Here is a 14,786-nt window from a genome sequence, read left to right as displayed (position 1 = left end):
CATACTTCTATCTCAATAATGTTCCCTCATATTCTTTATTTTCTCTACACTATCCAATGTTGAGCTTTCCCTGTGGTTCACTGGTAAAAAATCTGCTTGGAATGCAGGAGATGTGAGTCTGATTTGTGGGTCAGGAAGATCCCTGGAGAAGGAAATGTCAGCCCACTCCAGTATTCTTGCCTGGGAATTTCCATGGACAGAGGAGCCTGGCAGGCTACAGTCTATGGGGTCACAAAAGAGTCAAACACAACTTAACAATTAAACAACAATTATCCAGTGTTCCTAAAATACTGTTTATTGTATTAATCCTGTTACAAATTATGGATTAAAGTTAAAGCATAACATATAGACTTCAATGTTTAATGACATCTATTTTTAGATAAACACATTTTTACATAGTTGAAGTCATCTCACTGGAAAATCTCAGACACTTTATCTAATCTAAATATATTGTCTTCTTACAGATACAATAACCACTACTATGGCAATCTTCAGCAATTATCTGGCCGTATTTTATGTGTGCACATTTATTATTAGCATTCTCATGTCCTGGAAGTTGAAGCCTAGAAAAAAAATACTTTCCATTAAGTTCTGAAATTATTTTATGTGTCAATTGTACTTTTTAAATTCATAATGTTTTGACATATTTATAAAAAAGTAGAAACATCATTTTCCCAGTTCTCTAATAATAAAATAATGAATATTTTGTCATCTGAAATTTCATATTAAATCTAGAATTGGGATGTTAACAATGCCTTCAATTCTGGCTTTCGTCTCTGTGACCTCAGACAATTTCAAAGTATCTTCCATCTTCACAGGGGTCTACTATATTTTGTTTATACATTAGTGTTTTATAAACATTTTATTATATATACAGTAAAAATAAATTGTCATGAATCATTAATGTCAATTCATTCTCTCCTGGGAAAATTTACCCCAGAGTAAAGATCAAAACCTCTTTACTAATAAGTCCAGAAAATAGTTTTAAAAGATTAAATATTTAGATATGTCAATGAGAATCAGAGCAATTTATAAACATTTAAAGAAATATATCATATAATTCCTGAAAGGGGCATGCATTTACTACAAGTGCAGCAATTAGAAATGAATATGTAATCACTCAGAATTTTAAGTAAATCCAAAATCTTAATTTAAGACAAATTATGTTAGAAAATCATGCCTGCTAAGAGTGGATATACTGGAAGAAATCTTGCATATTTTAGTCATAATATTTTAGGGTAGAAATCATATTTTAATTTAGATTTTATTTTATTTTCTTTTAATTGTTACTTTTTAAATTTTAGGCATGCTACATGGCACACAGCTTAGTCCCCCAACCAGGGATCAAACCCATATGCCCTGCAGTGTAAGCACAGAGTCTTAACCACTGGACCACCAGGGACATCCTGAAATCACATTTTTAAATTAGATTCATCTATTTAAAATTTTATTTGACATTAATTTACTGTTAAGATCTCGGGTAGGAGAGGAAAGAGGAGGAGGAAGGAGAGAGAACTTTATTTTCTTAAAGAACCATACACTTCTCACATGCTTAAATTTATCAATTACTGTATTTTCACAACTACTCTATGAAGTGGGTTTTATTATTCATCACATCTTATAGAAAATGGAATAGAAACCAAAACATAATGTTTGGATAAAAGACTATGATCCTAGTGGCAGAGCAAAGACATAAACCCAAGACACTTAAGAGCCTGCACTATCAATTACTTACTATATTTTAAACTGTGGAGCTTAAAACTGAAGAACAAGAGTATTGGCAGTTCAGTATTTCCCATTGTCTTGCTAAACTGGTTTTTACACACATTGTGTATGTGCACTAGTATACATTTTATACCTCCACTTCCAGATACCCTAATAAAATCATGGAAACTGAGGCCTACAAATCCTTTTTTGAATGTAGGTAGTAGGTTGAACAAGTATTAGTCACTCAATCATGTCTGACTCTTTGTGACCTCATGGACTGTAGCCTTCCAAGTTACTCAGTCCGTGGGATTCTCCAGGCAAGAATACTGGAGTGATTTGCCATTTCCTTCTCCAGGGGATCTTCCAGACCCAGGAATTGAACCCAGATCTCCTGCATTGCAGGAAGATTCTTTACCATCTGAGCCACCAGCCTAGTCAAAGGTTGAATAGAATTCACGAATAAAATTCAAGCCCACCCAGAACTTCAAAATGTGTCCTTAATTGGAAATAGTTCTTTGTAGATGCAATTAAGGTTAGTGACATGAGGTCACAGACGTAGACAACAGACTTAAGGACACGGGGAGGCAGGGAGAAAGGAGAGAGTAGGATGTATGGAGAGAGTACCATGGAAACTTACACTACCATATGTAAAATAGATAGCCAATGGGAATCACCTGTATGACTCAGGGAACTCAAACTGGGGTTCTGTAAATACCTAGAGGGGTGGGATGGGGAGGGAGATGGGAGGGAGGTTCAAGAGGGAGGGGACATATGTATACCTATGACTGATTCATGTTGATGTTTGGCAGAAACCAACACAATTCTGTAAAGCAATTACCCTTCAATTAAAAAATAAATACATTTACATTAGGTCTTTAATCCATTTTGAGTTTATCTCTGTGTATGGTGTTAGGAAGTGTTTTAATTTCATTCTTTTGCATGTAGCTATCCAGTTTTCCCAACACCACTTATTGAAGAGGCCATCTTTGCCCCATTGTATATTCTTGCCTCCTTTGTCAAAAATAAGGTACCCATAGGTGCATGGGTTTATTTCTGGGCTTTCTATCTTGTTCCATTGGTCTATATTTCTGTTTTTGTGCCAGTACCATACTGTCTTGATGACTGTAGCTTTGTAGTATAATCTGAAGTCAGGAAGGTTGATTCCTCCAGCTCCATTCTTCTTTCTCAAGACTGCTTTGGCTATTTGGGGTCTTTCATGTTTCTGTATGAATTGAGAAATTTTTTGTTCTAGTTCTGTGAAAGATACCATTGGTAATTTGACAGGGATCACACCGAATCTGTATATTGCATTTGGCAGTGTAGTCATTTTCACAATATTTATTCTTCCTACCCAGGAACATGGAATATCTCTCCATCTATTTATGTCATCTTTATTTCATCAGTGTCTTATAATTTTCTGTATACAGTTCTTTTGTCTCCTTCAGTTCAGTTCAGTTCAGTCACTCAGTCATGTCCAACTCTTTGAGACCCCATGAATTGCAGCACACCAGGCCTCCCTGTCTATCCTTAGGTAGGTTTATTCCTAGATATTTAATTCTTTTTGCTGCAATGGTGAATGGGATTGATTCCTTAATTTCTTTTTCTGACTTTTATTGTTAGTATATAGTATTGCAAGTGATTTCTGTGTATTGAGTTTGTATCCTGTGACTTTTCTAAATTCACTGATTAGCTCTAATAATTTTCTGATAGTATCTTTAGGGCTTTCTATGTATGGTATCATGTCACCTGCAAAGAGTGAAAGCTTTGCTTCTTCTTTTCTGATGTGGATTCCTTTTATTTCTTTTTCTTCTCTGGTTGCTATAGCTAGGACTTCCAAAACTAAGTTGAATAATAGCAGTGAGAGTGGACACCCTTGTCTTAGTCCTGATCTTAGGGGGAATGCTTACAGTTTTTCTCCATTGAGTGTAATGTTTTCTGTGAGCTTATCATATATGGTCTTTATTACATTGAGGTAGGTTCCTTCTATGCCCATTTTTTGAAGAGTTTTAATCATAAATGGGTGTTGAATTTTGTCAAAGACTTTTTCTGCATCTATTGAGATTATCATATGGTTTTTATCTTTCAATTTGTTAATATGGTGTATCACATTGATTGATTTGTGTATATTGAAGAATCCTTGCATCCCTGGGATAAACCCAACTTGATCATGGTGTATGATCTTTTTAATGTGTTGTTGGATTCTGTGTGCTAGAATTTGTTGAGGATTTTTGCATCTTCAAAATGGATTAAAGGCCTAAATGTAAGACCAGAAACTATAAAACTGTTAGAGGAAAACATAGACAGAACACTCGATGACATAAATCAAAACAAAATCCTCTATGACCCACCTTTCTAGAATAATGGAAACAAAAACAAAAGTAAACAAGTGGAACCTGATTAAACTTAAAAGCTTTGGCACAGCAAAAAAAAATTATAAACAAGGTGAAAAGACAACCCTCAAAATGGGAGAAAATAATAGCCAATGGAACAACTGACAAATGATTAATTTCCAAAGTACACAAGCAACTCATACAACTCAATACCAGATAAAAAGCAATCCAATCAAAAAGTGGGGAAAAGACCTAAACAGACATTTCTCCAAAGAAAACACACAGATGGGTAACAAACACATGAAAAGGTGCTAAACATCTCTTATTATTAGAGAAATGCAGATCAAAACCACAATGAGATATCACCTTACACTGTTCAGAATGGCCATCATCAAAAAGTCTACAAACAATAAATGCTGGAGAGGGTGTGAAGAAAAGGAACTGCTCTTGCCCTGTTGGTGGGAATGTAAATTGATACAGCCACTATGAAAGGCAGTATGGAGATTCCTTAAAAAACTAGATATAAAACCATCGTATGACCCTGCCTTCCCACTCCTAGGCATATACCCTGAGGAAACCAAAATTGAGAAAGACACATGTACCCCAATGTTCACCCCAGCACTATTTACAATAGCTAGAACATGGAAGCAACCTAGATATCCATCAACAGATGAATGGATAAAGAAGTTGTGGTATGTATACACAATGGAATATTACTCAGCCATAAAAAGAAATGCATTTGAGTCCATTCTAATGAGGTGGATGAACCTAGAGCCTATTATACAGAGTGTAGTAAGTCAGAAAGAGAAAGATAAATATTGTATAGTAACACATTATACAGAATCTAGAAAGATGGTACTGAAGAATTTATTTGCAGGGCAGACATAAAGAACAGACTTATGGACATGGGGAGAGGGGAGGAGAGGGTGAGATGTATGGAAAGAGTAACATGGAAACTTACATTACCATGTGTAAAATAGATAGCCAAAGGGAATTTGCTGTATGGTTCAGGAAACTCAAACAGGGTCTCTGTATCAACCTAGAGGGGTGGGATGGGGAGGGAGATGGGAAGGAGGTTTAAGAGGGAGGGGACATATGTACCTATGGCTGATTCATGTTGATGTTTGACAGAAAACAACAAAATTCTGTAAAGCAGTTATCCTTCAATTAAAAATAAATAAATTTAAAAAAATTTTTAAATAAATAAGTTGAAAATTGAAAACAAAGAAGACTAGTGTCATGATGAAACCATATTGGATTGTACCCTAAATCCAATAAGAATATCCTTACTGGAGAGCAACATACACAGAGAGATGCAGAGAAGGACCAAAGGAAGTTGGGGGTATGGACAGTTGTCTCTTTGTATCCAGGATGTGGGGGTGGGGAGATTCTACTAGGATCCCCAAGATATCATAGTCTACAGATACTCAAAACCCAGTCAGTCCTCTGTGTCTACATGATTGCTTAAACTTGAGAATTCAGAACCCGCAGATACAGAGGGCTGGCTTGTCTTTAAATGATGCCAAGGATTGGCAGAATATCTTATATTTTCATGGAAGTTTACTGTATTTCCTTTATTAAGATTTTTATAAACAAGTTCCACAGTGTAAGCAGAACAAAAAATTGTTTTAATCATCAACAACAGTTAGCTTTCTCTCTGGAAAAGTTTAGCAAGCTCCTTCAGACAAAGGATCTTTCCAGAAAGGAATCAACTCTACCAAGATCTTGATTTCAAACCTCTGTTCCCTCTGCTTGAAAGAATAAATTTCTGTGCATTAAGCCACCCAGTTTATAGTGATTTTTTTATGACAGCAAACTAGACAAAGTATGCTAGGTGAGTCCTAGAGAATTGGAGAGCACATTTTAAGAAAATTTCAATACATGCACATGTATTGCAGTCAGACAAACTACACTGAAATTAAAATGACAAATCTGAAATATACTTACTTTGTAATTTTATGCAAGTTTATTTATTCAATTACCTTTTATTAAAATGCAAAATAGTTATACTTCAATAAGCAATTTCAATGAGCTTTGAAAGGAACATATTTAACTTAGTATAGTATTTAGTATTTTACTCCTTGCTTTCCATCTTTCCTGTCTTTTACTTATTGATTTCTTACAGGTGCATCTGTTATAAATGTTACCCACATCCACATTAAATATTTCTATTTGGAAGAAAATAATATTGTTCTGTACTGAAATTTTAAAACAGCAAGAGACTTACTTGTCCAGGGTAAGTTTTGTATCATCTAGCCAAACCCAGTTCAGTTGTTTATTGCTGTAGTATAAGCTAATTGGAAACTTTTCTTTTTGCAAACTGCATTGCATTTTTGACAATTTGGTTATAAAATTCTGCAGAGAGGAAAAGGAAAGTGAATCAAAAAGTGGAACTTTTCTTGCAAAAGAGGAATATAATAGTTTAAATATGTATATTTTACTTCTCTTTGGATTCTCTGTTCTTTATATTGAAAGAATCTGGAGAGATTAACCCTAAATTCTTCAGCCATAGGCTGGATGCTTAGAGCTAATAACTCATTTATTCACTGAGTAATTTTTTCGGGACACATTTTATTTTAGTCATTTTCTTAAGTTATGGGTTGTGAAAGTAAGCATAAAATCTTAAAACTGTAGTTGCTCAAATTAGGCACTGAAAAAATGAATAGTGTTCATTGACTTATGTAATAAATAGTAGTGACACATGGTACAAGATCAGAAATACAGGATTGAAGGAGAGAAATTAACAGGGAATTTTAACAGATTTTAGTGAACTAAGGATGTTTTCCAAGTGGATCGTCTAGTAAGCTAAAATCTTCAAACAAGATGTATTAATTGAGAGATGATAGTTTGGGATAGGAGGTAGAAGAAATAAAACTTGTCACAGGTAAACAGAACAAGGACATAAAAGAGCATAAGGGGACCATGATCTATTTAAATAACATCAATACAGTTGGAGACCATGGCACACTTTCCTTAGAACAGTGTGATAGAGAGTCCCTAACAACAGAAGAAGATAGAGAAATCAGCAGAAATCAGACTACAAGTCATCTTATCTACATTTTACTTAGACTTTACTCCAAGTGCTAGAGGAAAACCCCTCAGGTTTTATTGAAGTACACATTCAAAATTACAAATTGCGGAGATTTTGGTGACTACACTCTGGAAAGTAATTCAGAAGAATATAAAACTTGAGCGATTGATGTCATCCTAAATTTTTCTGATACCAAAATTTATAATACAAAATCTTGTCCTTACCATCTCTTCTTCAGTATTCAACTTAAGAAATCCAGAATGTAAATCAGTGCAAAAATGGTGACATTCCTTCCAAGGAATAATGTTTCTTGAAAAATAGTAGCAGTTTTCTCCATACTGATGCCAGTTGTTTGAACAAGTAGGGTATTTCCAAACTATTAAAAATTTAAAATATAACTGAATGATTTCCATCAGTGCAAATCACATCTGTAAGTTGACATAGAAAATCTACCATCTACAAACAAAAACACTTTTTGATTTTTACATTATAGGCGGGGCACACTTAAATTTAGTGTTAAATTTATCTTAAGTTAATAACTCACTTCATTGAAAACATTTTGGTCTTTAAGATTCATAAGCTGTATACTAGGAAATAATTTTTAATGACAAAATTAGAAATGTGTCAGGAAACCATCCAGTGTATATAACTGTAAAAATTATCAACATAATATTTCTTCATTTTCACATGAGAATAAAATATGCATATAATTATCTTTAAAAAGCTGTAAGTTTCAAAAATAAGACAATAAGAAATACATATATGAAATCATATAGTTATGCCCCAAAATGATGATGCCTTGTGGAAATATTTTATTTAACTTCAGGTTGTAATTTAATAGTGCCATCATCATTTGAGTCTTAATAGATTTGACATATATATATTTACACGTATCCAGTTCCATGCATTAAACAAAATAGTTAATTGTCTCTTATCTCCTGCAAATAAAATTATGACTCAGGGACTCATCCAAAAGTACCTGTTTTATTTGCTTCCTTGTTGGAGGAACTATTTCCTGGATATCCTTCTGGTTGAAATGGCTTCTTATTCACTGAAGAGAACTCAGAAAGGTCAGTTTTAAACCAAAAAAGAAAAATTTGACACATATCTATAGGTAAAACAATGTGCTGAATTCAGAGCTACAAAAATGATGAATGAAGCATCATCTACTTCAAAGAACTTAAATGTAATAAAGTCATAATCATAAAAAAATCAAGTTATAGTACATATACAGCAAATTCACACAGCCATAAATCAAAGAAGCAAGAAATATTGTTCTGATAACAGTGTAAGAAAGCTTTTTCAGAGAGAAAAAAATTTTAAAGGTATTTCTGGTAAAGGAAACGTGAGAACAAATAGTAAGGCAGTATGTAATGTTCTTGGTATGCTTAAAAATGGACAACATTTTTGTATGTCTCTAAGAAATTAACTTAAGTTCTGTGCAGAGAATATTTACTTTGTTAAGAAAAAGAACTGATCAAAATAATGTATTATCTTCAACATATTTCACTATGTGAATAATTGAAAAGTAAACTTCTATTTCATATTTTGACTTACACTCAGTGACCAAGTATCCAACAGACAGAAGAAGCCCCAGGCAAATGATGCACAGAAACGCAGCCACATATTTCCATGAAGAAAGTGGAGTAGGGTGATCTATAAAGACAGAGATGAATGCATCTTGTAACATCAACTCTAAATGTTTATTCAGAGTTCTGCTTCTGTTTTAGGTGCAGTAAACTCTACAGCAAGGTAGCTCACATCCTAAAACTAGAGAAAAGGAAAGTAATCTACAAAATCAGAACTCATATTGAGGGAATGAGGCAGCTGAATTGATAAAGTGATCAGGTGGTCTGAATTCTAAAGAGATAAAGCCCCAACTCTATGCAAAGACAGCACACAAACTCTACTTCACCTTTGGCAAAGCATAGGAGGAAAAGTGCCAGCCATATGAGAGTGAAGTGTTTCAACAAATCTTCAAGGCTAAAAGCAGACTTCAAGGCAGAGGAATCAGAGATTGACTGCCCATATCTGTTGTATCATATAAAAAGCAAAGGAGTTCCAGAAAAACATCTACTTCTGCTTCATTGACTACACTAAAGCCTTTGACTGTATGAATCACAACAAACTGTAGAAAATTCTTAAAGAGATAAGAATATCAGACCACCTTACCAACCCCCTGAGAAACCTGTAAAGCTATGACAAACCTAGACAGTGCATTAAAAAGCAGAGGCATTACTTTGCGACAAAGGTCCATCTAGTCAAAGCTGTGGTTTTTCCAGTAGTCATGTGTGGGATGTGAGAGTTGGACCACAAAGAGGGCTGAAGGACAAAGAATTGATGCTTTCAAATTGTGCTGGAGAAGACTTTTGAGAGTCCCTTGGACAGCAAGGCAATCAAACCAATCAATTCTAAAGGAAATCAACACTGAATATTCTTTGGAAGGGCTGATGATGAAGCTGAAGTTTGGCCACCTGATGCAAAGAGCAGACACATTGGAAAAGACCCTGATGCTGGGAAAGACTGAAGGCAGGAGGAGAAGGGGATGACAGAGGATGAGATAGTTGAATGGCATCACCAACTCAATAAATATGAGTTTGAGCAAACTCCAGAAGATAGTGAAGGACAGGGAAGCCTGGCGAGCTGCACCCATAGGGTCTCAAAGAATCAGACACAACTTAGCGACTAAAAATCAACAACAAGCCCACCCTGTACCCTGCATTGACAGTAGGCAAAAGCCATCTGCTTCTAGAGAAGAGACAGAAAACCAGCTTCTTCCCAATATCCTGAAGTTGTACAAAGCAGAGGACCTTAGCTGGGGCGGAGAGAAGAAACTTCCTCACACACAAAATCCACCAGTTTAGGATACATGCCACAGAGGAAGGACAGAAAATCCACGTGTTGTCATCAGAAGAAGGAAAGGTTTTGGTCTTTTCAGCTAAAAGTGGATTTCCATCAATTACATACTCTAATCTCTAGAACATTTAACCATCATGTCTCTGTTTATATTTTTATATTGGGTATAAGCATGAAACATTACCTTGTGGAGTTTTTGGTAATTGATTTTCATCTGTGAAAGAACTTTATAGACAGTGAAAAACTAAGCTTTGTTTGGTAAAAATAAACTTAAAAGACAGGATAATGACTCTAAGTCATTCTGTTTGATTCATGGTAAAATATCAACTGTGGTGAAGCATGTCATTTTATACGTATTTATGCACATATATACAATTAATAATATCATTAATGAAGTTTTCCCAAACCAGTAGATTTTCCCATACAAATCTACTGCTAACTGCATTGGTAAGAAGTGCAGACACTGGTAAGATGAATTGTTCATCAGAATTTTAAAAAGAAAATAATTTCTGAATCTATTACAAGCAGAGTGTATTAGGTATTGAGGGGTCTTTAAAAATCTGTTAACAATATATTAAGCAAAATTTAAAAATACTTATTCTTTAACTGCATGGTGAACCTGTATATCATAAACTGTATTGTAATAATTAGCAATCTAAAAAATTGGAAAGTAATCAATTGAGGTCCTTGTTAAAATAATACATCTTAGCCAAAGTACTGAATATCCATTTGATGTAAGACAAAATAGAATTAGCACACTGATATACAGCTCACTTCTAATCATTCCACATATTGATTTAAAACATATGAGGACTGCAAATTAGCAACAGGAAAAGTACAAATGAAACCAAATTTTAAATGATAGGAAGATATATCATTGAATTCCATATAATCATATGCACCAGTAAAGTAATAACACTGGCATTTGTGTATCAAGAAGCATGGCACTTGAAAAAGTACACTTTGAACTCACTAGGCCAGCAAATACACAAACCAGGAAAACAAGAAAAATAGTCCCTGATTCACAGCAACTGTGTTAGAATAATGAAATTATGTCTTCATTTTCTCACTTCTCTATTTTCCAAATATCCTACCATATAGTGTTGATATCTTAAATGATAGAAAATTATAAACAACGTATCTCGATCCTCAAACATTTCACTCATTCTAAAAATGCTGATATAATGTTTACAACATAGTTACAGGTATGATTCTCATGGGAAAAATATAATCTTCCCTCAAAAGCACTTATTTTCCTTGTTTAGTAAGAGAAAAAAATTTTTAGATCATGTGTATGTGCATATGAGCCTGATAATGAATGATTCTGTATATTTTTTAAGTAGAAAACATGAAAAACCTTTTTTCTTGGTCGTTTCAAGTCTTTGGCTCCTCTGTGGCTGAGATGATGGTCGAAATAACAAATCGGAGTAAGTTACAACTTCTTCACTCATTACTGAAAGGCAGAGATACAAGAAAATGAAAAAAATACATTTTAAATTCATGTAAATTCTGAAATCCATAAGTAAAATTGGTGTTGAATAAAATTATATTGGGAATGAATTTGAATAACCAGTGATGATTAGAATACAATTACAAATATTAAAATATTTTAAGAATGAAGAAATTTTCATTTTTAACTGTTACTTAATGAGTTGGTAGGACTTCTCAAGTGGCTCAGTGGTAAAGAATCCACCTGCCAATGCAGGAGAAGCAGGTTCAATCCCTGGGTCAGGAAGATCCTTTGGAGGAGAAATGGCAACCCACTACAGTATTCTTGCTGGGAAATCCCTTGGACAGAGGATCCTGGGGGGCTGTAGTTCATAGGGTCACAAAGAGTCAGACACAGCTGAGCGACTGAGCACACATGCAAAGTAGTTGCTATGGTATATTATTTTTGACCTTTTAAATATTGTCTATTCACACTTGCAAATCTGTTAATATCATTTATTTATAAGTGAAAATGCAAAAGATGATCTGATGGATTTACTGAATTCTTTCGACTGAAATTTATCCTTATAGCTTGGCACTTCCATTCTTTCACAATTTCACCTGTTCCTGCTTTCTTTCTAGTCTCATCTTTCAACTCAATTTTCATTTTCCCCATAATTCCACTGACATGTCTGTTCTTTCTCAACATACAACAAGCACTTCTCCAGTTTCAATGTTTTGCTCAAATTATTCTTCTCAAGTACATTTTCCTCCTCTATTTGCTCATAATGAATCTGCAGATCAAATTCTACCACCTTTAATAAAATTTCCAGATCCTCCAATAACAATTCATCTCTTTTTCCAATTTTTCTCATTATTTTTCAGTTGTCACCATCCAATTAGTTATCTCCTTTTACCTTATCTTATCTTTCATTAATGTCTCCCCAATGTATGGTGAGTTTCTTGATACATCTTATTAACCTTGTTACTGCTGTAATTGTTTATTAGTTTTCTATATGAAGTATAAAAAGTAACATTTTGTGTTACTTTAATTTAACTTTAATTGAGAAACTTTGAAAAATATTTTTCCTGATTAAACATTTTAGAAACTTTGATAGGAATCTGTGTGAAAATTTTTTATGCCCTTACTAAAGGATAATATATCCAATTTATGCATAGTTTAATTATGTCTAATTATGCTTTATCCTGGTGAATTTTATATTTCCTTGTTTATTTTCTTTAAACCTCCAATTTATACCAGTTAATAATATCAAGGTATCATAAAATATCATATCAAATAGTATCAGTGATAATAATGTCATATCAAATAGTATCAGTGAAATTACTAAAAATAGATAATAATTAGAATCACTTCTTTATAAAACTTCATCTGATTTCTCTTCTAGCATCACTCTTTTCTTCAATTCTTTCTCCCTTTCTTTCTTCTCTGTTTTCTTTTCCCATTCTGTCACTCATACATTTATTTCCTTTTCTCCAAAATGATATTTATAGAGATACATAAATGTATATATATGATTGAAAATTATATATAATCATATATAATCATATTATTTTTAAAACATATCTGCATATAGATATACAAGTTTTCTTTGCATCTATAACTTCAGTTTCTTTGATCCAAATTCCCTCAAAATTCCAAAAATACATGTTGAGAAACAATAGAAATCTGCGAAATTAGCAAATACCTGATTTTTAGAAGACAGCGTCTGAACTTTTGCAGAGTGTGTGTATATATCCTCGGAAGAAGCAATCTTATCTTTTATCACAGCAGTTTGAATGTAAGAATTTTGATCATCAAGAGCCCAGAAAATAAGCCAAGAAAAGAAATACACAGGCTAACAATGCCTTTGCCTGTTGTATGAGAGACTCTGTCAGGTGAGAGCAGAATTCAAGAGTAAGAGTGCTCTGGATGTAGCCACACAGGAAACTGTTTTACTGCTGCTCACTTTAGCTCTGCATCATCTCTAGATTGGGCATGTCATCAATCTTACCTTGAATTACACAAAATACCTAATATATTTTCACTAAAGACCAGTTTTACTCAACACTTGCTTTGTCACAGACATACTTGAATAATCATTTATTGTTTTTTTTTTTAAGTAGCTTCAAGTGCTTTTAACTATTTCCAGTGGACTTGATTACATTCTACATTCATTTTATATTTACATTTTACATGCTATTTTGGAACTATTATTTATAGACACTTGTGATGTCTCTTTGTGAACTCTTTCCGTTGTAGGGTAAGTATTATTTTTCATCACTAGATGGTGCATGCACAATTTTCACAGTTCTCAGCATTTATTATTAGTGGGTTATTAATTCCCAAATAATTTTAATCAGCTATAGTCACTAAAAAACAAAACTACAAATACTAATCAATGAATTATTCACATTTATATAAAATTCATTTTCTCAAAATAATTTTACCCTTTGTGGAATAGAAAACACTTAAAACATTTTGACAATTCTAGCATTATTTTAGCTTAGGTTAGTTTAAATTTTATATTCATTTTTCATTGTTAACATTTTCAAAGATTTTTATTTAGTTAATCTTGGGTCATTCTTCATCACCCTCAGAAAAATGAACATAGTTCAAGACACTAAGTAAAAAGAAAATATATTTACATATTTGGATAAATAAATAATATGTGGAAACAGGGGCAATAACCCCTTTATAAATGAATAATTAATATAGAAAAAAAAAGAAAGTGTAATAAAGTATCAAATAAATCCAAGAAAGGAGAACTTTATAACTAAAAAGTGATAAGTAAATTTCAAAGGAAAAAGAGTATTTGACCCCCCCCTTAACTATTCAAATTTTTATTTAATTTTTAAATTTATTATTGAAGATGAACAGGTAATGAAATATATACACATTTAAAACCTACAAATAATAAACATAAATAGTTATGTCTTGAGAATCCAATTCTGTAATATATGAGAAGACAGAGAACATAGAACATTCACAGACTTCTAGTGTCAATCAAAATTACTAATCAATTAAGATAAAAGAAAGAAGAAAAACTCTACTATAATAAGATAAAACCTTCAATTAATTGACCTTGCAAATATGATTTAAATAGAAATAACTTTTGCTATTCAGGTTTTAAATGTTATCAGACCAATATTTGAAAATTGTATTAAAATTTAGTCTCTTTTAATCAGAATTCCACTATTGGAAATGAATTCAATGAAAATAATCCAAAAAAGGGAAACATTTTCTATTCAAAATTGCTCAGAGAATGGGAATTTATAATTCAAAGGGGAAATTTAAAATGTCTTCACATAGTACAAAGGGAGAAATTATATTATAAGAAACATGCATTTATTAAGAACATAAAACATATTTTTGTGGCATATTTATTAGTATGTAGGCAATAAATAATATTTTTCCATCCATGTGTTAAGGGAAG

The 14,786-nt window shown here is 33.0% G+C and overlaps 1 protein-coding gene across 1 annotated transcript; it reads right to left on the bottom strand.

Annotated features, from left to right (window-relative positions):
* Nucleotides 1-269: 269 nt before the first annotated feature.
* LOC110122098 (natural killer cells antigen CD94-like) lies at nt 270-13,305 on the bottom strand. The gene is made up of 7 exons (XM_070463999.1): nt 13,059-13,305; nt 11,282-11,377; nt 8,626-8,724; nt 8,048-8,119; nt 7,293-7,444; nt 6,265-6,392; nt 270-563 (listed from the first exon to the last, which is right to left on the bottom strand). The coding sequence occupies exons 2-7, from the start codon at nt 11,373-11,375 to the stop codon at nt 437-439; spliced, it is 672 nt and encodes a 223-aa protein (XP_070320100.1). The 5' UTR covers nt 11,376-11,377; nt 13,059-13,305; the 3' UTR covers nt 270-436.
* Nucleotides 13,306-14,786: the final 1,481 nt, after the last annotated feature.

Source organism: Odocoileus virginianus, unplaced genomic scaffold, assembly GCF_023699985.2.
Source record: "Odocoileus virginianus isolate 20LAN1187 ecotype Illinois unplaced genomic scaffold, Ovbor_1.2 Unplaced_Contig_11, whole genome shotgun sequence".
Taxonomy (NCBI): Eukaryota; Metazoa; Chordata; class Mammalia; order Artiodactyla; family Cervidae; genus Odocoileus; species Odocoileus virginianus.
The sequence above is the reverse complement of the archived record's forward strand: the minus strand, read 5'-3'. Positions and strand labels throughout refer to the sequence as shown.

Coding starts and splice junctions, on each gene's coding strand:
- LOC110122098 (XM_070463999.1), bottom strand. CDS start 11,375: ATGAGTGAAGAAGTTGTAACTTACTCCGATTTGTTATTTCGACCATCA. Junction 7,445..8,047: donor CAAGGAAGCAAATAAAACAG/GTACTTTTGGAT, acceptor AATTTTTAATAG/TTTGGAAATACCCTACTTGT. Junction 6,393..7,292: donor TGAATACTGAAGAAGAGATG/GTAAGGACAAGA, acceptor TCCTCTCTGCAG/AATTTTATAACCAAATTGTC.